At 40.8% G+C, this 22,689-nt stretch overlaps 1 protein-coding gene across 1 annotated transcript in view; it reads left to right on the top strand.

Annotated features, from left to right (window-relative positions):
- Positions 1-4,328: 4,328 nt before the first annotated feature.
- The window catches only part of ELK3 (ETS transcription factor ELK3), a 37,510-nt gene continuing 19,149 nt past the window's right edge, over positions 4,329-22,689 (top strand). Inside the window, exons 1-2 of the mRNA XM_054631941.2 lie at positions 4,329-4,749; positions 21,547-21,755. Coding sequence (XP_054487916.1) covers positions 21,549-21,755 — 207 coding nt within the window. The 5' untranslated portion in view covers positions 4,329-4,749; positions 21,547-21,548. The remainder of the gene's footprint in view (positions 4,750-21,546; positions 21,756-22,689) is intronic.

The following is a 22,689-nucleotide window of genomic DNA, read 5'->3' as shown; positions in this document are numbered from 1 at the left end:
AAGCACCACAGCCTTCCGGGGGTGGACAGGGGAGAAGAGGAAAACCTTGGGGTCTCTAAAACATCATTCTCTTAAGACTGAAGGCAGATTTCTAACTGCAACCTAACAATAACTCTCATTCACAGACAGTCACGAGGGACTAGACCATGCTCCCTAAGGGAAAAAGAAGTCCCTGGGAAGACAGAAGAGGCTCCTGCTTCCCTGCCTAAGTCCTACCATCTGTACAGTATACTTGTTTCACAGTGTAAAGAAGCACTTAGCCCTTCTCCTGACTCTGACAGGAAATATTTTAGGTTAAAACTTGCAGGATTTCTTTGTTTCAGAAAACGTGACATTAAGTTTTGAAGCTTTTGATGGCAACATGCAAATTTTTTCCCACTAATCTGAACCAACTTTGAACAAGAGGTTTCTCAAGAACAAGCACAGTTCGGTTGATGTCTGCCATCACCTCTTCTAAAGCCCACAATTTTACTCTAGATAGCTCAGCAAAAAGCCCAGGAAGAAATGCTTGTGGGAAACACTGTGCAACCTTGTCCCTTGAGTTTCCATGGATTTAGAGTCAGTGTTATATGCTGGAGCTACAGTATTGCACACAGCACTTTTCCTGCCAGTGAAGCTGCCAGTGAGATGAGATAAAACTGAGGATCTGACCACTTTGTGAGCAGTGTGGATCCCCCAGGGCTTTTTGCAAGAATGAAGTTGTTGGCTCTAAAGCCTGTGCTGGTTCAGCTACAGGCGAGTGTGAAAGAGAAAAGCCAAACCTCCTAGAGCAACATTCATCAGTATTGATGAAACATTTGCAAAACATTTAAATAATATGTTGTGAACGGCAACCAAGAGTCTTACATGAATTAGACTGTCATTTCAGCTCAGGCAATTTGTTTTTATTTACCCAGTTTCCAAAATTCCCTGGAAAGCCTCCTGTAACCTGTCAGGTGGTTATCCAAGTTAGAATTGCTAGAAAATAAGAGAGGAGAATGGTTAGGAGTGTTTCTCCCACAGAACTATTGCGTTTGTTGTCCTAAAGGCAGACACAAATCTGAAGCCTCTTCACTGCAGAGCCTATAATCTAGAAAGAAATAAAAAAATCATAGAGAAGATGAAACAATGTATACATTCATTAAATATATTAGCACTTAAAATATTAAATGAAACAACAATTTTTTCTAACTGCTTTCAACTTTGTTCTTGATAATTACATGTGATTATAAGCATCTATGTACACTTAAGGAAAATTGTGTACCACAAAGTGACATTACAATTATATAATTTAATTTAATAATTTTATTATGGAGGGACTCAAGGCTCAGAGTGAAATTAGACTAAAACCTAGGCCAACCCCTTTATGAGTCTCAGCCTGAAGAGCTTTAAACAGAGATCTAGAGGACAGCAAATCTACCTTTACTTTTTTGTTTCCTTCTCTCAGATTGTTTAATTACAGCAGCACATGAGATTTATGAACAGTTTAAAAATGCAGGAGAAACAATCTGAAAAGACAGACAAAGCCTGGTTTCTTAATTGATGTAATCTAATAAAATGAGGCAGAATTATAGTCACTATTCTTAGGAATGCTTTGGGGCAATTTTTTCAGCAGGAGTGGTTTATAAATACAGGCTCTCTTACAAATCACACTGTCTCTAGGTAAACAGAGACATCCTGGGTGCATATGTTTGTTCAAGGATTGCCTGAACCCATCAGATTAGGACTTTCAGCAGCAGTAACCTGCCTTACTGGTTGAAGGGAGCTGTCTCAGTTAAACTTAGTCCTTTGGGAGTACAACAGCTGTTGTCTGGACCAAATCTGAGCAAGGAACAACAATTTCCAAAGCTAAACCCTCAGATTTTCATAGCTTGAGGACAGAACTAAGGCTTCACAGTTAACAGTTGTAATGATATCATGTGCTGATGAATGGATGTGAAATGAGACACAGAAGCTGACTAGTGACTTTGCTAAAAATATAACCAGCATTTTAATAACTATGTCAACTGACAAGTTTTTTGAAAAACAGAAGAAAAAAGCTCCTACACAACACAAACATACTGGTTTCCTCATTCATCATCTTGTATTTTTGCATCAGATAATTCTTAAGGTTAACTCAAAGTGTAGATTAAGCAAGTCAGGCAGATATTGCAGAGGAGAGTTTCAGCAATCATTCTGTAAAGCACAGTGTTTTTATCAAGACATAGATGTAGCTTCCAAAAATACTTTTCCTATGACATCCATAGTGCTATGACCAGTAGCCCCGGCCAAAAGCTCCCATTTTCTTCCACTTCCTGCAGAGCTTTCTGAATTGCTTGTGTTTCCAACACATCCTGGTGTCTTCATTCTGTTAAACGAGTTCTGCACTTTTTACTCCAGATTTTGCAGTGTAATTATGAAAAGCCTTCATCCAGTAGTCATCTGACCTCCACCACGGCAGCCTTATTTAGTTTTCTTACCTCACTAGATTAAAAAAAGTTTCATGTTGCAAAAAAACACACACATAAAAAAATGGTGCTGTAAACAGATACAGCATAGGAAATTGGAGGAAAAAAAGGTTTTAAACATATTTCAGAGACATAGTGTTATTTGTAGAAGAAAAGAACTTGTACTGTTTTTGAGAGTTTGTTCTCTCAGGTCTCCACACCAACAGCTGGTCAAGGCAACTGTGATATATCTGCTTCACCTCTTGGTCAGAAAGACAATAAAAGATAAATGTAGAAGGTGAATACTGGTACTCCCAGCTGTCAGTCCAGCGTTTCATTTTGATACCATAAAAATTTCTCTGACTGCCCTGTTTGCAAAACTGTGTCTTCAGCTGTAGTTCCCTAATAATCCTCACAACTTAAACTAGTGCTAGCAGCAAGGACCTTATCCACTGTACATTTAATCTAGGAAATATACTATCCGAAATTAAAGATTTCAATGCTTCTTTATTTAGAAAACACAAAATGAGGCTTTATCAGACCTCGTATCTCTATTCTGAAATTCAGAATGACTTCCAAAAAGGAATGGTTTAAGAAAAATAACAAAGTTCCATTATTTGGTGTGCTGGTACCCAGCTATTCTTGCTCCTCTGTGGCATGTTAGAAGACAAGAAGGAAGAAACCTGATGGACTTCCTCAAGAGACTGAATTTGATCCTATACCTCTGTTCAGATGCTATTCACTGATGTTGCTGCTGTGACAATCTCTTTAACTCCATCCAAACATACTTGTGTTCCCAATGACATTGCAAGCAACAAACCAATAGAGTGATAAAAAATAATCACAGCTTCTATGTCAGTGCTCATCAAAAACAGTCTGAATAGAAGTTACAGTGCTGGAATGATAAACCTCATTACTATTAAAAGAAATAGCAGTATTGGTTTTGAAGTATTATGCCTTGAACATCACTGATGTTCTAGGCAGACAAAAGATAATGTCACTCACTCTGAAAATTTCCAAATAAAGTTATAAATGCTGATATATGAGACACGAGAATACACAAAATTTATGTAAACTCCCAATACTGGAAATGTGTCCCTTTTAATAAATCCAACCCAATAGTTTGTATCTGAGGTCTACAGCTTGAAGGTCAAAACCTAAACCTCAATCAGCTGCCACAGATCTGACTCTTGAGATATGATGTGGAGCTGCAAGATCCAGCTTGTGTTTGATGATTTGCAATAGGAAAAGGGGAAATAATTTTAAACTAAAAGAGCATAGGTTCAGACTGGATATAAAGATGTTTTTTACCGTAACAGTGGTAAGGCACTGGCACAGGTTTTCCAGAGATGTGAAGGTGCTCCATTCCTGGAAATGTTCAAGGTCAGGTTGAAGCAGTAGCTCTGAACAACCTGATCAAGCTGATTATGTCCCTGCTCATTGCTAGGGAATTGAACAGGACAACTGTCAATGGTCCCTTCCAAACCAAATAAAACTGTTATTCTGTGATGCTATGATTTGAGTGCTTCTTGATTTTTAACATGTCATTTCCCTCGATTTAAGTTGCTGTACCATGTTGCACGGCTTCTGTACTTTTCTGTCCCTGCGAGGTTCAGCTTGGGAGGGTGGCCAGCGAGTGTCCAGCGAGCTACTGCATCCCACCAGCCCCTCAGCCCGCAGTGACCCCACCACAGGTGCCCAGCGCTCCCCTCCACGGTGACCTCAGCCCCAGCACGGTGGCACCAAGGCGGCCGTCTCTCCCGGGCCAAAGCCGTCACCATCCTCCGGGATGGCCAAGGGGTTCACAAGCATCTCCCCGGGGAAACGCGGGTGCATTTTGGCCCAAGCAGCTGGGGCGGCCGGCGGGAAGCTCCTCCCTGGGGGTGTAGCACAGGAAGGGGTGGCGGTCGGGGGAGTCGCGGAGCTCCCGGCGAGCCGGCGGAGTCGGCGCTGCCCGCTGTACTATGCGTGTGTCTTGTGTTACAGCCATGCTGCACATCGGCGGCCAGAGCGAGGGGCGCGGGGAGGAAAAGGCTGTTTACACAGACTGCAAACCGCCCGGGGAATAGTGCGGGAGAGGAAGTGAGCCGGGCCGCTGTCTGCCTGCCCCGGCTTCCTGCTCGCTCCCTCACGGGCAGCGCTCGCACACACACACACACACACACACACATACACACACACCGGCCCGAGGGGGGGAAAAAAGGAAAAAGGGAAAACAAAATCAGGATCTCATTACTAGAGCAACAGAGAGCCTGCAGAAGACTGTCAGCATGAAGAATCAGGGAATTTTACTCAGCTCCCTCTAGACTACCAGGAGAGAGCGGAAAAGTCCCCCATCCGCTGGGTAGGTACAAGTGCTGCTGCGCCCGCCCCGGCTCCCGCAAAGTTTCGGGGGCTGCGGGCAGGAGAAGGGGAGGCCGCTGGTGGGGTGGCAGCAGCGGGGACAGCCCGCGGGAGGGAGGTGAGGCTGCCGGACACCGCGGGAGGGGGCTCGGAGCCCCGCACGGGGCCGGGGAGCCCAGGGGTCCTGCCCCGGGTCGGGCCCGGGCAGCGCGGCGGTAACGAGGCGGGGGGCGGCAGTCGGGGGCCGGGATGCCCGAGGGGGCTCCGGCCGCCGCAGGGGCCCCCGCCCCGGTGGAGGGTTTCCCCGGGGGCCCCGCTGCCCCCCGGGAGCTGCGGGTGCAGGTGAGGGCACGGGCCGTGTGTGTTTGTGTCGGGGGCAGATGCCGGAGGGTGAGGAGCGGCAGGGCCGGGAAGGAGGCGCCGGGGGTCGCGGGGAGCCCCGGGACCCCGTTCCGCCCGCAGCCCCTCGGCGGTGCCGGGGCGTTGCGTGTCCCGCTCCCCGCGGTGCGGTGCCGGCTGGCGGTGCCGGGGGCCGCCCCCTCCCAGCGTTATCCCGGCTACGGCGTTCGGGGGCCGTCCGGTGCCTGTCAGGGCGGCGGGGGCGCCGCGGGGTCCCCGGCGGCGCTGCGAGGCCGAGCGGGGCCGCGGAGGGCGCGGGGGGAGGGAAGGGAAGGCTCCTGCAGAAACTGCAGAAGGGGCTTTAAAAAAAGGGGGAAAAAAAAAAAAGTGTCGGGAGAGTTTCTGGCTTGTCTGGAAACAGCAAGACTAATTGCCATGCGCTTCCGGTTTGAAACTGGCAGCAGACAACATCTTGAAAATGAGTCACTGCAGCTCACAAAGAAACTCTGTGGTTTTCTCCCTCTCAGGTTTATGTATTTGCTCCTTTTTACAGTTTCCTTTGTAGTCTTCTGCCCTTTCCCCGGACCTCCCCCCACCTTCTTTTCTTAGCCACCCCCTGCCCCCCGACCCCTTTGGCCGACGTGGATAGTTTCCACCACCAACTGAAAAAAAGAAAAACACAAAAAATGTTTGTAAGGGAAGGGGAAAAAAAAAAAAGAGAGAGAGGGAGAAAGGGAGAGAAAGTGGAGAGTTGTTGTTGGATCTGGCTTTGCTGAAGGTTAGAGGGACTCTGATGCTGCAGGGGGAAAAAGTTCCCTGAATTTTCCACTGGCTGCAGGAAGAGAGCCCATTTAGTCATGGCTAAGTAATGTCTGCACACACACCAACTAATCTCATTAGGAGTTTCCGTTCCCTAACACAGGAGGGTTTTGTGAAGCTCTGTCAGCCTTTCTAACGTTGCAGTTGAAAGGGAGACAAGTTACATCTTTATTTACTTAGGAGTGTAGTGCTATGACAATTTTATATAATGTAGCATCTTTTAGGTCATGAGGACTCCAAAAGTCAAACGTTGCATTTCATTTCAAGCCGAAAGTCGTGATTCATCTCGTATTTTGCTCATAGAGACTTTTCAATTATTTCAGATTAATTTATGCATAAATATTTCCATCGGGCGAAGCATATAAATGGGGTAGCAAGATGTCTCTGTTGTGATAAACATGTTCTGTGCATGTCTGACAATTGCATGTAATTGCAAAGTTAAAAAATTTTGAGCCAAGATACTGAGGTGATGGCCATATTTGAAAAATATATTCACCCACATAGCTTTCCTGGGGTGGTTCTTTACGTATGTAAAGTGATTTTAGACATACCAGTTTTGATTTAGTGGTTTGTGTAATTACTTTATGATTATTTGCTTTCATAATGGTCATGAAAGAAGTCTATGTTCAGAATTACAAAGATTTTTGCCATGCCCCACCAATCTTTAAATTAGAAGCAACAACTTCTTGCGGAAAAAAAAAAGTCTGAGCAAACAAAGAAAATGGATTCTTTCTTGCAAGTGGATTTTAGCTGAAGGAAATGTCAATAAATGAGAATAAAATTGTATGCATTAGGACGTAACACCAAGCTACTTACTTGAATTATCATGTGATAGCATTAAACTAATTTGCAAATATTATGCAAAAAAATAGTGCTTGCAGTATATCACGTGTTTACCTCAGAGGATCTGCAGTGTTTCCTACACTTCCTATGTCCAAGTGGCACAGAAAAGTTCTTCATTAACATCATTTCACAGAGGACTTTTATTAGTGGATTAGTGACACAATCTCCAGACACAGATGTCTCTTGATTTTCTAGCAAGGCAGTGAAGAATTTTTAGAATAGTGTACAAACCAGACAATGCCTAATCTCTGTCTCAATCAAATGCAGCCATCAGGAAGCAAGGGATTATTTTTCAGTTTTGGAGGTTTATTTCTTTTGTAAAATTCTCAGTTTTAGAGAAAGAAGTGCAATACTGAACATAGTGTTCAAAAACCTGTTGAATATGTTATGGAGCAGTTAGTGTGGTGTACAGCACCAAAACTTACTGAGGAGTGTTTCCTGGCTCTCACTATCTCTCTCAGAAATACGGACAATAAATTGTTCACTTATTGTGTTAAATATTGCTGGAATTTCGTGTGCTGTCACTGAATCACTACTGAATCAGAGTAGATGAAGCACACACATCCATACATACTTACATACATATATATATGTAGCTTATCCACACTATATTTGTTTTGTGTGTTGTGTTTGTTCGAGATAAGTGTAAAACATTTTGATGTCCTCAGGAAAACAGATGTAGTAGTAGTGTACTTCGTGTTGTGTGTTCTGTGAATTTGAAAGGCTGAATGAGAAGTAATCTATAGATGTGTTAAAAATACAACAGTTCTGAATGGAATAGAAAAAAAATATCCAGCTTTCATGTAGTGCATGATAGTTTCCACTCAAATAATAAAAAAAGTATTAAAGGTGCTTTTATTGTAAATATAATTTTATTCTTCACCTGTCTAAAAATGTGTTAGGAGTATATATTGTCTGCTCAGTGTTACAATCATTGCTTACAGCTTGATTTTTCCTAATCAGCTCTGTGAGTTGTTCCTAAAAAGAAAAAAGCCACTGTCTTATATCCTTTCTGATATCACCAAATCCACCTAGATGCAACAGCTGAAATAAGCAACTCAGTCTCAGGGGAGAAACTCAGCTTCAGCCTTCCTTGTAACTGTTTATAACACCACACACATGGACACTTCCATATGTAGAAACAAAAGTGTATTTTGTTTTATTCATTAATGGTTCTCAGTGCTTACTGATGCACAGTGGTTCTTTACTCCTGCTACTTAATGTTATTTCATTAAACTTAAGCCATAGGAAGAAATCAAGTATATCACTCCAAAGACTGAAGTATTTCCCATTTGCTGTGCATAAAATTCAATTATGTAAACTTTGCCTCCTTCTTGTAGTGCCCTTCTTGGGATGGAGGTATTCATGACAGAGTTATTCTTAGGGGCAGCTATTATTGGTCAAGTGAACACAAATATTGGTCAAAAACTGGTTCTGAAAGAGCACAGAATGACAGTCAAGATGCACAGAGCTTGTTGCTTGCTCTGAGGCTCATGTATTTGCATGTAGGAAGGTAGCTATGTGCAACACAGACATGGAGGTCCTTGAGCTGTACAGAAAGTACAAATCTTAGCCTTGGGAAAGCAATCACATCACAACATGTTGCTTCAGAAGACAGAAATAGGTATCAAAATAAACAGACATTTGGCTACTAAAGATAAGGGAGTGCAGGATAAGGGTGGGAGCACCAACACATAGTTACTTGTGATGCATGTATTTATTAAAAAGGATTTTAACTAGTGAGTTGGTGACATAATTTAAAATTTGTAAGTTCATGTAGTTACCATTATCTCTCTGAGTGGTTCTCTGCCATAATGCTAAATAATCTAAGATAATAAAGAACTGATAAATGAGCTAGTACTTCCTATAAAGATATGTCAGGTTGAGCTCCTTTGTGCAATGAGGTGATTTATCAGTCCATGGCTTTCTTCTGGTGGAGATGGCTTCCGTGCACGGCATGCCTGGGTGCTGCTGCTGGAATCCATTTTGGAGCTGTGGCTCTGATTATAGGACAGTTATCCTGGGCCAGTTTCAGAGCACTGTTGGTTTGGAGCTGCTGTCTGTGCTCGCTGACCACACCCAGAGGCTCATGCCACAGGCTGGCCCTGATGGGCCTGTGGACGTCGCCTTGTATCCTTGGGTTGATTCACCCCAGCGTTCTCCTCGGCGCTTCCCACAATGGGGAATCTCATCATCTTGAATCATTAGACAGATGTTTACTTCATCCGTGGCTTGTTAAATGAATCTATGAGGATTCTGGAGGCTGCTGAGAGCTCTTGAAAGACCAAATACATTCGTTCTCGTGTTGAAGAATGAATGATTAAAGATTTAGTCATGGTTTTGAGGAGAATGTCAAGGTGTAGGCACAGGAAGTCCATCTCACTGCACCACAAAATACAAGGCTGCATGGATGGAAATAAAGCAGATGAAGCACAGAGTGCCTCTCAGCTGTGCACTTCAGAAAAATAAATTCATCTTTGTCCTTAAAACTTCCTTTAACACATTGTGATTTTATGTGCCAGCAATTGTATCACATTTCAGGTTCTTACGGGTTTGTTGTTAAGAGTGGATTTTAATTTAAAAGCTCTTTGAAGGACACTTTCAGCTTTTCCAAAAACAAGAACTAAAGAAAACACCTGCCAATGAGCATGGGTACAAAAATATCACAAAGACACTACTTGGCAGCTAATTCAATGCCAGTTACTAACTGTATAGTCAGTTCTGCATTTTAATTTTTTTATGAATACTGTGGTAAAAGTTTTTTTGCACTACCAGAATGTACCCTGGAGCTGTCGATCTGCTTGATAGGTGTGATTCCTGGGTAGTATCTCATATTATACCAGACAACTAAATATTTAAGTAATATTTTAAAGTTATATGGCAGCTAAGAATATAGGAGGCCAATTTTACCATGCCCTAGGCAGGTACAGCTCAGCTGAAAATGATAGGGGATTTTTTTACTGTTATGGAGTTCTCAACACCATGTCTGATTTTTGGCTGCTTGCTCAAGTGGCATTGCTGTGATTGTCTACAGCACTGGGGCTTGTCCTTCTTGTATCTGTGGATCCATAGTTGTTTCTGAGCAGTTGTGCCCACAGTGGTAGTGCTGCAGTGTTTCTGCCTCACTGTCAGGAGAAAGGTCCACTGACCCCACATGCATGGGCCGAGTGTTGAAAACTGTTCAAGTGTATGATGGCAGTTACAGACAGGACACCTATGGACTTTTGAGATAAATATCAATCAACTATGTAAAGAAAGGTTTTTGAAGACTACAGCGTGTGATCTGTCCACATCTGAGCAGTTAGATACAGCTCAGGATCTTCAGGACAAGAGTCTCTGTAGGAAGCCACAAACTTACTTTGTTTTGATCTTTTAAAGCACTTAGGCATGTATTTACTTTTGAGTGTGCCAGCACTTCTGTTAATGCACTGAGACTAGGTGCATGTTAAATGTAACTAAGGCACTGCAGTGGCTCTTTCTTGCTCTGTGAAGGGTCCTCCTAGTCCTCCATAGCTCTAGTGTCAGGATGTACTGTGTGAGTGATACTGCCCATTCCATGGCTTCCCCCAGACCTATTTCAGAGAGTCACTCCAGTCATGTCTGTGTCTCTGCTTTCCCATTTACTACCCAGTATTTGAAGATTCACAATGTAACTTGGATGATCTTTGCAAATACCATGTTTACTACATGTTAATGTGTTTTGGCTCTTGTGCAAGCAATACTGTCTTAGTTTTTTGAGCTTTAAAGTATACAATTTTCTTATCTTGTGGCTCCTAACATGAAGATCATTTGAAATAGCATAAGGGGAAAACTCATGTCTTACACGTTGTCTTTTATTTTTCATTGTTATTAAATTATGTAATGAATAATACATAATTTTTATTAATATTACCAGTCATGCAAAATTGGTAAAAGTTTTCTAGGCTCTAACCTAAGTATTAAGTCCAAAGTCCCATTAATACTGTTTTACACGAGGGCTCTTTTTCTGAAAATATTAGTGAACGAGCAAAAATGTTTATGTAAAAGATGCTTTTGCAGTTGTACACAAAAGGGTAGATTTGGACTTCATCTAAAGGATCTAAATGTTTTCAATCAAATGTCCTCCTATAAGTTTCCCATCTTTATTTTGCAACACAGCTGATAGTTCATCTGGAAAACAGATTTCTATTTCACATCCATTTGCCTCTAATGTGGTGACAGCGCCTCTTTACTATGTCTCTGTATATTTCTTCTTTTAGTTGTTGTTTTTTTTAATGAAAATTGATCAGATGTGTTTCAGTTTAGGCTTTTTGAGAAGGAAGCTAATGTGTGTTGTTGTTTTTAAATGTTTATGTTGTGGTAGTGTTGAGTGGCCTTTGCTGTATCAAGTCACAATACAGCATAAACAAAAAAATTTATAGACTGAAGTACCACCATTATCTCTTCCCGGCAATTAACAGTAATTCATTTGAAGAAGCAATCTTTAAAAAGCATTTAGAAAATAAGAACAAATTCCTTTTGCAGCTCAGTTAGTTAAATCTGGAGAAAGTTGACTACCTTCAGAGAATTTCTTCCATGCTACACTAACATAGCTGAGATGGGAATGTGGGTTTGGATTCTGGATATAGACCTCTGTGAAGTCTGGTGACTCAGAGCAGACTCAGAGCAAGTGGCGTGTGTGGTCAGTTCAGCAAACTGTGAGTGTGCAATAGGGCTGGCATAGAAAGTATGGCTGCAGCACTCACTCCTTCAGGACTGCCACTTCAGTGATAAAAACCCTTACAGAACAGAGCAGTTGGATTCCCTGGGAGCAGGGCACAATAATGCTGACTGTGCAGTCTCATCCAAGTTGAGAAGAGGGAATAGAGTCTTTACATTTTTTTTAGATGTGTAATTTTATACAGAATTCAATAGGACACAGGATTCAATAGGACAGGATACAAGTCAAAACAGTGGCTGTTATGTATCCTGAGCAGCAGAGACATTGACAAACCACTTGGTGCATTGATGGCACTTCTAAACATGTGCAATCTGAGCACTCTGCATACAGCAAAGTTTGCTGTAATCATTGGAATAGTGTCTCATTTCTCTCTCATTCATAGTTTGCAGCAGCTGTGAGAATTAGTTTAAGCCACAGGAGACAGTACAGGGCAGTGACAAACAGCTCTTCTCCTGGCTGAGATCTCATGTATTCCACGATGCATTCTGTGGGGTATCCCAGTGTTTAACGAGTGAAGTTAGGTGAAACATGTAGGTCCTTCCTTGTTGGTGTAGTAGGCAAGTGAATAATGTCAGGAGATGAAAATATTTTAGTTGGGTTTTGGTTTAGCCTAGTGCATGATAAACACACAGAACTTTGATTAGCACTGAGAAGAATAGCAGGTCTTTGAGATTTTTATGTGTAAGAATAGTTATTAATTTATGTTTTTACTATGAGATAATAAAAGTACAGGCCTTGACTAGTGCTGTGACTCGTTGCTCATTTTTTTATGGCTAAGGAACTTACATTGGCTTGAGCTCCAAAACCTACTGCACTAGATCTAATGTTTTGGGAAGAGACTGTCCAAGTAAAATGATTCCATATTTGTAGGTTACCATCTGCTGAATTGTTTACACCATTTTTGGTATAATGCTATAACTGACTCGCCTTCCAACATGACAATATGCAGGTAAGCCTGAATGTTATTTAATAGTTCAATGGCTCATTTTGCTAAGTCAGCAAATTCTGAAAATCCAGTTTGCATGGTAAGGCAAGTCTGACTACCAGTCTATGCTGCAATGATCTTGCTGTACTTCAGGGTTCATGAAAATTGCCAGCCACCTTGGTTTTCCTTAACAGAACTCCAACCGCTGTTTCCTGTCCTTTTGGCCAGTTTCCTCTCTGCTCACAGCATGAAAAAGACCTGCTTTTTTATCTGACTTTTAGTCTAGGAAAAAATCAGTGGCAAGGGGAAGATTAGTTTAAACATTTAAATATGAAATGTATTAAAGCAGCATTTGAGACAGCAGATAGTAATAGTACACAATTTAACATATTAGAGCCACTGAATAATTACAAAGAATTTGGTCTGTTGTTCCAAAATTGAAAATTTTAGTACTTCGTTTAAAGAAGGGAGTACAGATAAAGCGTTTACATTTGGGAGTAATCATCTCTTGATATATTAAGTAAACTTTCAGAATAGCTGCTGTTCCTGGAGGTTGGAACCTCTGCTTCTTCAGCTCTGGAAACATCAGAAATTTTATATAGGACAGTCAAGTAATCATGATCTGTGTCCTACTGATGCCGACAAAAATATAAGAGGAAGTCATATGGGAAAAATAAACATACAGGACTGGTTTTGAAAGCAGGAGTCCCTCAGATTGCAGTGTAGCATGCTGCCAGCGTGCCACAGATGTGCACCACATGAGCAGACAGAAAGCAGTGTGAGGAGTCTGCACTCATTTTATGTCTGTCCCAAGGTGAAGGGTTGGAGCCATTACAGATTTATGTAGCTTTGTTTATGGCTAGCTTTAGAAATAATTGAGCAGGTTATTTTTTAAGCCTTCACAGGGAAGCAACTAGCCATGTTTCCTCTTGCTAAGGGCTTTTACTCCAGTGGGATTAAAGCTGTTTCTTGAACTGCATCCTTACAGAAAATGTGCAAACACTGGTGTTGTAGAGGCGGTGTCATCACACCTCTGCTTGGCAGGCAACCAGTCCTTTGTTTTATTAGTTTGGAGAGTGCAGAACTTTCTTCCTTTGGACATTTGCCTCCGCTTTTCTTTGACTTAGGTAAAAAAATTAAAAACTGCAAACACTGTATTACCAAATGTACCTACTTGAAGCATTACTGGACATATGTGTGAGTACTTTCTTCTCTGTGGTGGAACTTGATGTTATCCCTTAATATTTTGCGAGATTTTGCTGCTGTCTCTTTTGTGTTGCTTTTAACAACAGGAGTCTGTTTATTTTTTTTAAACGTGCTGGGCCATAAGAGTGGGTATCCTTGCTTGAGAAGGAGACCTTGTAAATTTTTACTGTAAATAATCTTTTAAATTACAATTTAAAGTAAAAAGATGACTGTTACGCTGGAGTAGCAGAGTAGTCATACCTTGTACGACTCTGTTGATTAGATCGTCCTGCAAAACCCTCTGTGTTTTTTTGGCACATCCTTAAACCAGTCTGTGTTTGTGTGGCAATATTACTGTAGTTTTGCAGTAAATTGGAACTTGTGCGCTGGGGCACCCCTGTGGCTTTCTCTAATGTTTCCACTGGGTGGTGCTGCAGGAATTCCTTTTTTTTTTTTTTTTTTTTTTGCTTGAATCTGCATTTCCCAGAAAGACGCCTCTAAAATATAATAGGAGGAAGTCCTGATTTAGAAAGTTTTTGCAGTTTCAACACAATGGAAGGACTTGGAGGATGCTCTGACAGGAAATGTCCTGGTTGCTGGATGTGGAAAAATTACCAGCATTCTGTATCATACACACAGTTGGTTCCCTAAAGTGTCCTGGGTATGGATTGCACCACTAGTTAGATTTATTACCTTTAATAGAGAAAGTTCTGCCTCAAATGAAACCAGGTATATTTACACACTTAGTTCAGAGCTTATTTTTTCAAGCCCAATTAAATTAGCAGTAAAATCTCCTTTGATGAATATATGAAAGCTTTCTGAGTAAACAATGAATATTTGTTTTTTCTCTTTTCTGGCAGAATCACTAACTCCTCACCAACCACATCCTATTTATCACCCTTGAAACATCTCTGTTGAGAAATAAAGTGTTAGGACTGACTCAGCTTTTTCTTTCAAATAGTTCTGAGTAAACATTTGGGCAGATTTGGCAATTGTCTTTAACCTCTCATGATATAGTCATAGTTATACAGATGAATTTTCAGTGAAAAATGTTACGGCTGACTAGTTTTTAAATTATTTTAGGAAAGTTCCTTTTGTTGACCGACACTCCTGCTTCTGTAATTAGAAGAAAAACATGTACTTCAATTTTTAATAAAAAATGAAAAATAGAAAAAATGAAAAATAGAAAAAATGTTCTAGAGGATTTATAAGCTCTTAAACTTTTCATATTGACATTCACTTTAGAACTGTGTTTAGGATGTATATAGACACCACCTTGTTCTGTATTTTGTCTGTTTGTACTCTTGGTATTTTATATAGCATGGAATTTATATATGGAATTCTTTCGCCAATTTCCAGCAAAAGTTTTTTTTTTAAATTAATTTGTAACTGTTTATTTTCTAAGTGTTAATGGACTTTAAAATTAATTTAGTTAAGTAAAAAAAAATCTCCATTTCTATTATTGAGAAATGGTGGTTAAAAAATAATGGCAAAACAGTCACATTCTTGCACATGGTATTTCAGCAGTCCTCTCAAGGGTTAAAATGAACCTGAGACACTTAGAAAAATAAAACCAGAGCTGCTATTACAAACTGGGACAGATGTAGGAGGCCAGGTTTCCTGTGGCCCATTTTCCAGTTTCCTGGCTGCAACCTGCAGAAATAAAGGAAGCCAAATGCTAACGTGAATGAGAAACTAACAATGCCCCACGTCACGCTGCTTGGAGAAACGTGCTGGGCAGAACTGGCATACAAAACCAGAAAATGGACGTACAAAAAATGTACACACATTTTCCAGACTAGCTGAAATGGTAAAAAAAGGCATCTGTTACTGAGAAATGCTGTGTGCTTGCAAAAGCACCCACGTGCCTGTAAGGGAAATGTAAGTGGAGGTGTGTGCCTGCTGTGATGGGGCATACAAAAAGGAGCTGGATCTTTTGCAGCTGCTTTGGCTACAGAAGGAATCAGCAGTTTCTTCATATGCTAAGGGAAATTAATTTCCCTGCCCTGACTCAGCCTCTTAATCCTTTTCACGTACACGTCTGATCACCATCTTTCTGTGACTACCTACATGGCATAATGCTGGCTAACACCTTTTATGTCTTCCTGATTTAATTGGTCACCAGCTGGTTATTTGCAGCCTCTGGGCACCCCAGCCAGGCTGTCCCACTCAGCTGTCCCTCGTCTGCCCCAAATCCCCCGACCTGGTTTATAGCTCAGGCTCCCAGATGTTCCTTTGCAGACCCTCTAAAGCAAAAGGGACTGGTTTTGATCCTAATGCCTGGAGGGATTCCTAGTTTTAGCCTTCAAAACTTGTTCAATCAATGTTGATTGTCCAGGATCAGCAGAAAAGGCTGTAGGGCAGCTAACATGGAGGAAAAAAATCCAAGTAGGAAACCTGGACTACTTGGGAGAGCAGAGCTGTGTTACATCTGTAACATAGTTGTGTGAAAGCTAAGGACCTCTGCAGAAGTCCTGAATTGCTACAGAGCTGATTTCCAGCTTTTTGCCTTTTATATGTGGCTGTTCCTATGCAAGAGTCCTACAAAACTTAATGCTTCAAGGACTATCCTGCTTATCTCACAGTTCATGTCGTAAATCTTTCCAGTTCTGAGATTTTGGTTAGCTGGATTTGTCTCTGAGCCTCCTGGTTTTCTACCGCTTTGACTTAAAGATGCCTTGCTTATTTGTTTTATTTTGCCCAGCAGGTTAATAAATGTATTTTTGGATCTTAATGCCACCTTACTGACTGACATTTTATCACATGGAATTTCATATGTATTGTCTGTTAAAAAATGAAAAAGCTTATGCAGCTCATCAGCACATATATGATCACATCTTAACTATTTCTAGTGCAACTTGTATAGTGTTTTCATAGTGTTTTTTTCATGCTGGTTGGAGCCAGTCTTCATATGCTAAAGGGGGAGAGAGTATTTGGCATGTAGGCCCCTTGCCTAAGTGAGGAATTTGGGTGGACCCTTTACAGGAATATCATCTCTCAGACAGAACACTTTGCTCAATGGATGTCTCTATCCATTTCCATTATCCTCTTCAGGGAGAGCTTATGGTGTTGACTCCACTGCTGCTCCAAGTTTGGGCATTTCTGTTAGGCCCTCAGTTTGGTTGAAATAGGAGCAGAATTACCAGCACAGATACTCTGATTTGCTGCCTTCTGGCATCAGACCTAAACTTAAAATTTGGTGTGTGGAGGGCATGGTGTATCACACTGATCATGCAGTTGCTAGGGTTTGTGTGGGGGGAAGCACATTGCAAGGAATGTAAATTGCTAATGCAGATGATGTCAGTGTGGTTCCCTGTCACAGCTGCCAGAGAAATGGATTTTCAGAAAACTCAGTCCTGAAATAACATTTTGCTGTCTAACACAGCATTTCCAAGTATAATTTCTTCTAACTATGCCCGTGATTATTTGCATGAGCAGTAGTGGAAGTGATCACAAAATAAAATTACTAGGCTATCTAGGTCAGGTCAAACTAGCAAATTTTGTTTCATGGCTTAGAAAGCATCTTTGACTGTCAAATGCATTGTATAAATATTTTAAAAATGGTAAGATGGCAAAATCAGATATGTCAGAGTTAATGGATTAAAAAATTGACTCTTTTGTCTGTATGAATTTTGATTAGGCTTTCCATGACACGGGGTATATGTTTCTAACATAGGTTGTGTTTCTCATTCTGTACCATTGATACATGTGACTATCTAAATAAGGGTTTTTTAAAAACTATTTTTTCTGCTAATCCATGTAATTCAGTATGTGGTTCCATGTATTATTTATTGCTCTGCATTCAAATCTTGTGCTGATCGCAGAAGTAAGAGGAATATTTATTATTACTATTTAATATTAATAAAGAGTTGAATGAAATATGGTCACTGTAGGAAGTGACCACATCCTAACAACCCTTTCTGTCAAAGTAAGGCAAGACATTGAATTCCCTTTGAGTCAGTAAAAATTCAAAAGAGTTGGAAAATACATAAATGAAATGTAATGTTTTCTGAAGATCTCCAGCTCCTCACAGTCATAATTTATTATGACTTTTAATACAGGTATCAGATTTTTTGGTTGAATTACATATCTTCTAATAAATCCAATACATCTGTGTCGTGATTCTCTTGCTTGACCACTCAAATGGGGCACAGGTTAAGCCCTGTGTGGCCATTCTGTCCTCCCAAGGGGACAGTTAGTGCCTTGTGGAATTCAAAACAGTTCCCATTGAGAAAGGCAGGTTAATAAATCTGTTGGCCTGGTTGGAAATTAAATATTTTGTATCAGTTATAAAATCCTGTCACTGCAGAATCTTAGATTTTTCTGTTGTTGTGGGCAGAATGGGAATTTGCCATGGGCAGAATGGGAGCTTCAGACAAAGTTTATTAGAGAAGCCTTCTCTCTGAGTCATGGGGTGCAGAAGGGACCCCTTTGCTTTCCAAACTCCTTCTCAGAGAGGAGTCCAGGCAGAGGATCCTCCTACAACTATTCCCCTGCAAATCACATTTTACAGAATGGAAATGAGATTAACACCAGTTTACCAAATTCAAGAAATCTGAGATTTTACTTCACCATATATACTTAGACCAAGGCTTCTGTTATAGGTAGTTACAGCTGTGAATAGTCAGTGTGACTCAGACCTGCACACCTCAAGTTGGGTGGTTAGAAGAGTAGACCATACAATTAATGATCAGCTAAAAATGTAATTAGCATGATTTGCCACTTGTAGGAGTGATACAAACAGTTGCTGTACAAGCAATATGGGAAGCTTTATACAGGAACTCAGTGGCAGATGGAGGGATGAAGCACAATGCAGCATTGAGCTGTTTTAATCTCATTTCTGTAGGGGCAGACTTGGGTCATACCAGTAGAAGATTTATGCATGTACCAACTGAGCACATTGATGCTGAAGTCTGAGGTACACAGGTCCTTGATAAAGCCTCTTCAGAGCCACAGGCTTGGGAGAGTTTGTGGTCAGGCAAGATGGGGTTGTGAGGAGCTGCCTGAATCTAATCCCACCACAGCCATCTGCCCTGGGTCCAGCCCCTGGAGTGACCCGCAGAGATTATCCATGGATCTCAGCTGGAATAACTGCCACAAAAAGGTGGCAGAACCCTTTTATGAGATAACCTGATGGGAATCACCCCTCCTTGCTCACCAGGACCTATGGTTTGTGGAGTGAGTGTTCCTGTAGGATTCTCTCACCCAGGCTTGTGCTGTTCATGCACTTCACATTATGCCTGTGGCTGAGTCACCTTGAGTGCCACACTCAGTAGATAAAATGGAATCCAAAACTGTTTACATTTGACAGATGATAAGCATCAGAAAACAGGTTCATCATGGAAAGTGTAGTTAGTACAAAGTTAGCTGCAGATTACCTTGTGAGCTTTCATGGGCAGAGGTGAATGGGGATGGAGCAGGCTGCAGCAAAATGTTCTTCACTGGGCGTTCAGTTCCACCTAACCTCTCTTCAGAGCCATGAGTGCTGAACTTGTACTTTAAGATCTGGGGGAGAGAATTGTGTCTCTGAGGTATTACACTGTTTTGGGTGATGATATGGTGGTGAAGTTTGTATTGGTACTTCCATAATTCTCAACCCTCTTTAGTTTCCTCAGCTGAAGTTCTGCTGACAGGTCTTTGTAGCATAGGACACATTTTAGTACAATTTTGAAGGAAGATATTTATATGGTACTTAAAATTTTCCAGAGCAACAGAAGTTCTGTTTGTGATTTCTTGTTAGGAGGAATTTTATGATGCAAGTTAAAATTATGCAGGGTATGGCTGCAAAATATGTGATGTACAGAAAATAGAATTATTTAGGAGGAATATGATTGTATATAAATACACCTTTTTAGCAAAGTCAATTGCAAAACTTGCAAGTATTAGAAAGTATATACATATATGATGTGTATCTGTATATTTATGATGCCAGATTAATAGGGACACTTTATTATCTATGAAGTTATAGATAAATAATCTGTTAAAGATGCTAATGTCTGCAAAGAGGGTGTAGTTTAAAGGAACATTTAAAGGCTGTAAAGCGAGTAACTGTCAGGTATATTTAATCCTAGCTATGAATTTTTTTTTCTTGCCTTATTTTATGTGGGAAAGGATTTGTATAAAATTGCAATGAAGCAAATGCAAACGTTTGAAAGTGCCAGACCTTCCATATAGTCTGTTCTGTTTCCAGGATCCCTGACACTCCTCGGAGCCTCAAATGACCTTTGAAAGGGCTGCGTAGTTATGGTGTCACTCAGCTGGGCATCAGTGGTTTTGTCTTTGTCATTCAGACGGGACTCTCAGTTAATTAGAGAAATGAGGATTTTGAAGAGATAATAAAATCATCATCAATTCTGCCAACCCCTGTTTGGCTAGCTTACTTAAAAATTATTTGCACCAAAACATAGCTCCAAATCCTGTTTTTCCGCAAAACCATTGACGGTGTTCTCATTAACTTTCTTTACGCTAGTAAATTAGCTTGCGCAATTTATTTTTCTTTATACTCATGAACCTTATGCACGGTGATGTCCCTCCTGCCGGGCAGACCTGAAGAGGCAGCTGTTCCCACCGCTCTCGTGTTCCCTGCCGGGGATAGCTGGAAGTCTTGTGCCCTCTTGTGGTACGCACATCCAGGGAAGCGGCAGGCAGCCAGCCTGGCATCCTGTCCGTGTCATCTGCTAGGGCACAAACAACACTGCATTGGGAAACAAAGTGAACGAGGGCGCTAAAAATCCTGAGCTTGTCTAGATAAAGACAAAAGTACCCATTGTTTCATGCACACAGGTAACTCAGGTAATAACTAGCCCCATTAGCACCATAGTCAATTAATACCACAGCAATAAATCTCTGTGACATACCATATCCAAGATAAGAATCAGGAGAGGCAAAAAAAAATTATTTGATCCAATGTTAACATGCTGAGGCTGGGAATGTCTTTGAAAGTGGGTGAAAATCTCATTTAATATTTCTGTAGTTTAAAAGGTCAACTTTAGCTCCATCTTCATTAAAATGAAAAGTTGTTAGCAGTGATAATGCTCCAAATTTTTAAGTTGTGTATACACCTGTGCTGAGTTGGAATGTAGCCAGCCTTCAGTTATCCTTTTATTGCAGTGCCTGAACAAAAGGTTTGTTCTAGGGAGGGCTCAGTAGCACAGGCAGTTAGCAGAGGAAAAATATATTCAAACAATCTTTAGCAGAGAAAAAAAATTCAACCAGCCTCAGATGTGAGACCAAGGCACTGTTAAAAATGTTCCTAATTCTCAGTTGTACCTTTGATAATGAAAGAAAAGATCCCCATTAAAGAGAGGCTCTGAGTAAACATCACTTACTTTACTGTGGTTAAGTGTACTGAACTTCCAGATTTTCTAAAAAATCAAGAATGTCTTTTGAGCTATTTGAATTGGCAAACAGAAACAGCAAGAGTAATTTGAGGCCCTGGAAAAAAACAAAACAGGCAAAGGCAGTCTGGTGGTGGGAGGGGGAAGCGATGTTAGCTTCTGGTCCTGTAATCAAAGGCAATTGCTCTGGTCTTCCCTCATCCTCCCCTTTTTCACAGTGATGTATCTGAACAAGTCCAGTAAACTCCTCCTGGCTGTAAACAGCAGGTTTTTAATATAATAAAATAGTGGATAGTCATGTTAAGTCCTTTTCTCCCTGCCTTATGTGTTCCTTTGAAGAGTGATTGCTGACAATGAATGGTGTCACCAACTGGTGGTGACCTTGTATAATGTGAACTTTGTGGGCAGTGCTTTTCTAAATACTTCCTCTATTTTATGTGACCCTTCAGAGAACAGCAGTGGGGAAAATACTGGAAAAGCAGTGGAAGACCTGTAGGTCTTGTGGATGTTTGGTTGTGAATGATGTGGTAGCTTCCTTTTCTCAGTTATGTAGGATGACTCCTGCATAGAGCTTATTACTGAAATGAGTGTTGGGTGGATCACCTGGTCCCAAATGTTTTTTACACTGTTGCTCTCCTTTGTCCCTTCTAGGTATGGAGAGTGCAATCACACTGTGGCAGTTCCTTTTGCAGTTGCTGCTAGACCAGAAACACGAGCACCTCATTTGCTGGACGTCTAATGATGGCGAGTTCAAGCTACTCAAGGCAGAAGAAGTGGCTAAGCTGTGGGGACTCAGAAAAAACAAAACTAATATGAATTATGACAAGCTGAGCCGGGCGCTCAGATACTATTATGACAAGGTAAATTTTGTTATTTTCATGCACACTAAGAAAATAGAAATGCTACCAGTTAATATTTCTCCTCTCCATGTAAGGTATTCAGAAGTTCCTCTAGCTAGTCAAGATCCTAGAAGGAAAAGATTGTAGAATACAAATATACAGATATTGTAGAACACAAATCTTGCATATTCACGTTTCTCAATTTTAGACTCCAGTAAATTAAAGGAATTTCCAAACTGTTTCTGCACCCTTTTTTTGATGAATATTATATTGGTTTTACTAATCGATATTAAATCTTTTCAGGATTAGTTCTCCTTAAATGGATATTTTTCAATAAGATATACAAATTCCAAGTTACTAGGTTTTACTATTTCCTATATTCTTGGAGATTAAATATTAATAAAAAAAGACTGTTATAGATTTTGTGTATTATGAAGGAGAACTTCATAGCTGTGCTTATTGCCTGTTTTCATCTTGATTTTCAGAAAAAAGGGTGAGATGAAATTATACAGTGAGTAATGCCAGTGTTCAGCACAATTAGGGCATGTTTGCTGCCTGCACAAGGCAGAAGAAAGTAGATACTGTTTCTGGACTGACCTTAGAGTGCTGTTGTCATGTATTATTTGTAGTGCACTAATTCTTGCAGGGCACATTGCTATGCAGTCAGTCTAACACAGTGATCAAAAAACATGTTGACTGCAAATTAACAATGAACAACAATTGGATGATCAGACTTTCCATGACCCACAGGGGCTCCTTCTCCTGAAAAAAAATTTTAGTTTCAGATTTAGGGATGTTAGTGTTTTGTCCACTAGAAGTCAGATTTTCCCACTTAATACGTTTCAAAGGTGGCCTGACTGAGAAGGCATGAAAGGATTTGGTGAGGACAGTACAGTGGCTGTTCTGGGCAGTTGATGTGATGCATCCCCTTCACTCAGTGCTGAAAAGGCTTCTG

This window comes from Agelaius phoeniceus, chromosome 5 (assembly GCF_051311805.1).
Source record: "Agelaius phoeniceus isolate bAgePho1 chromosome 5, bAgePho1.hap1, whole genome shotgun sequence".
Classification (NCBI taxonomy): Eukaryota; Metazoa; Chordata; class Aves; order Passeriformes; family Icteridae; genus Agelaius; species Agelaius phoeniceus.
Note: the sequence above shows the minus strand (reverse complement) of the source record. Positions and strands in the feature narration are given on the sequence as shown.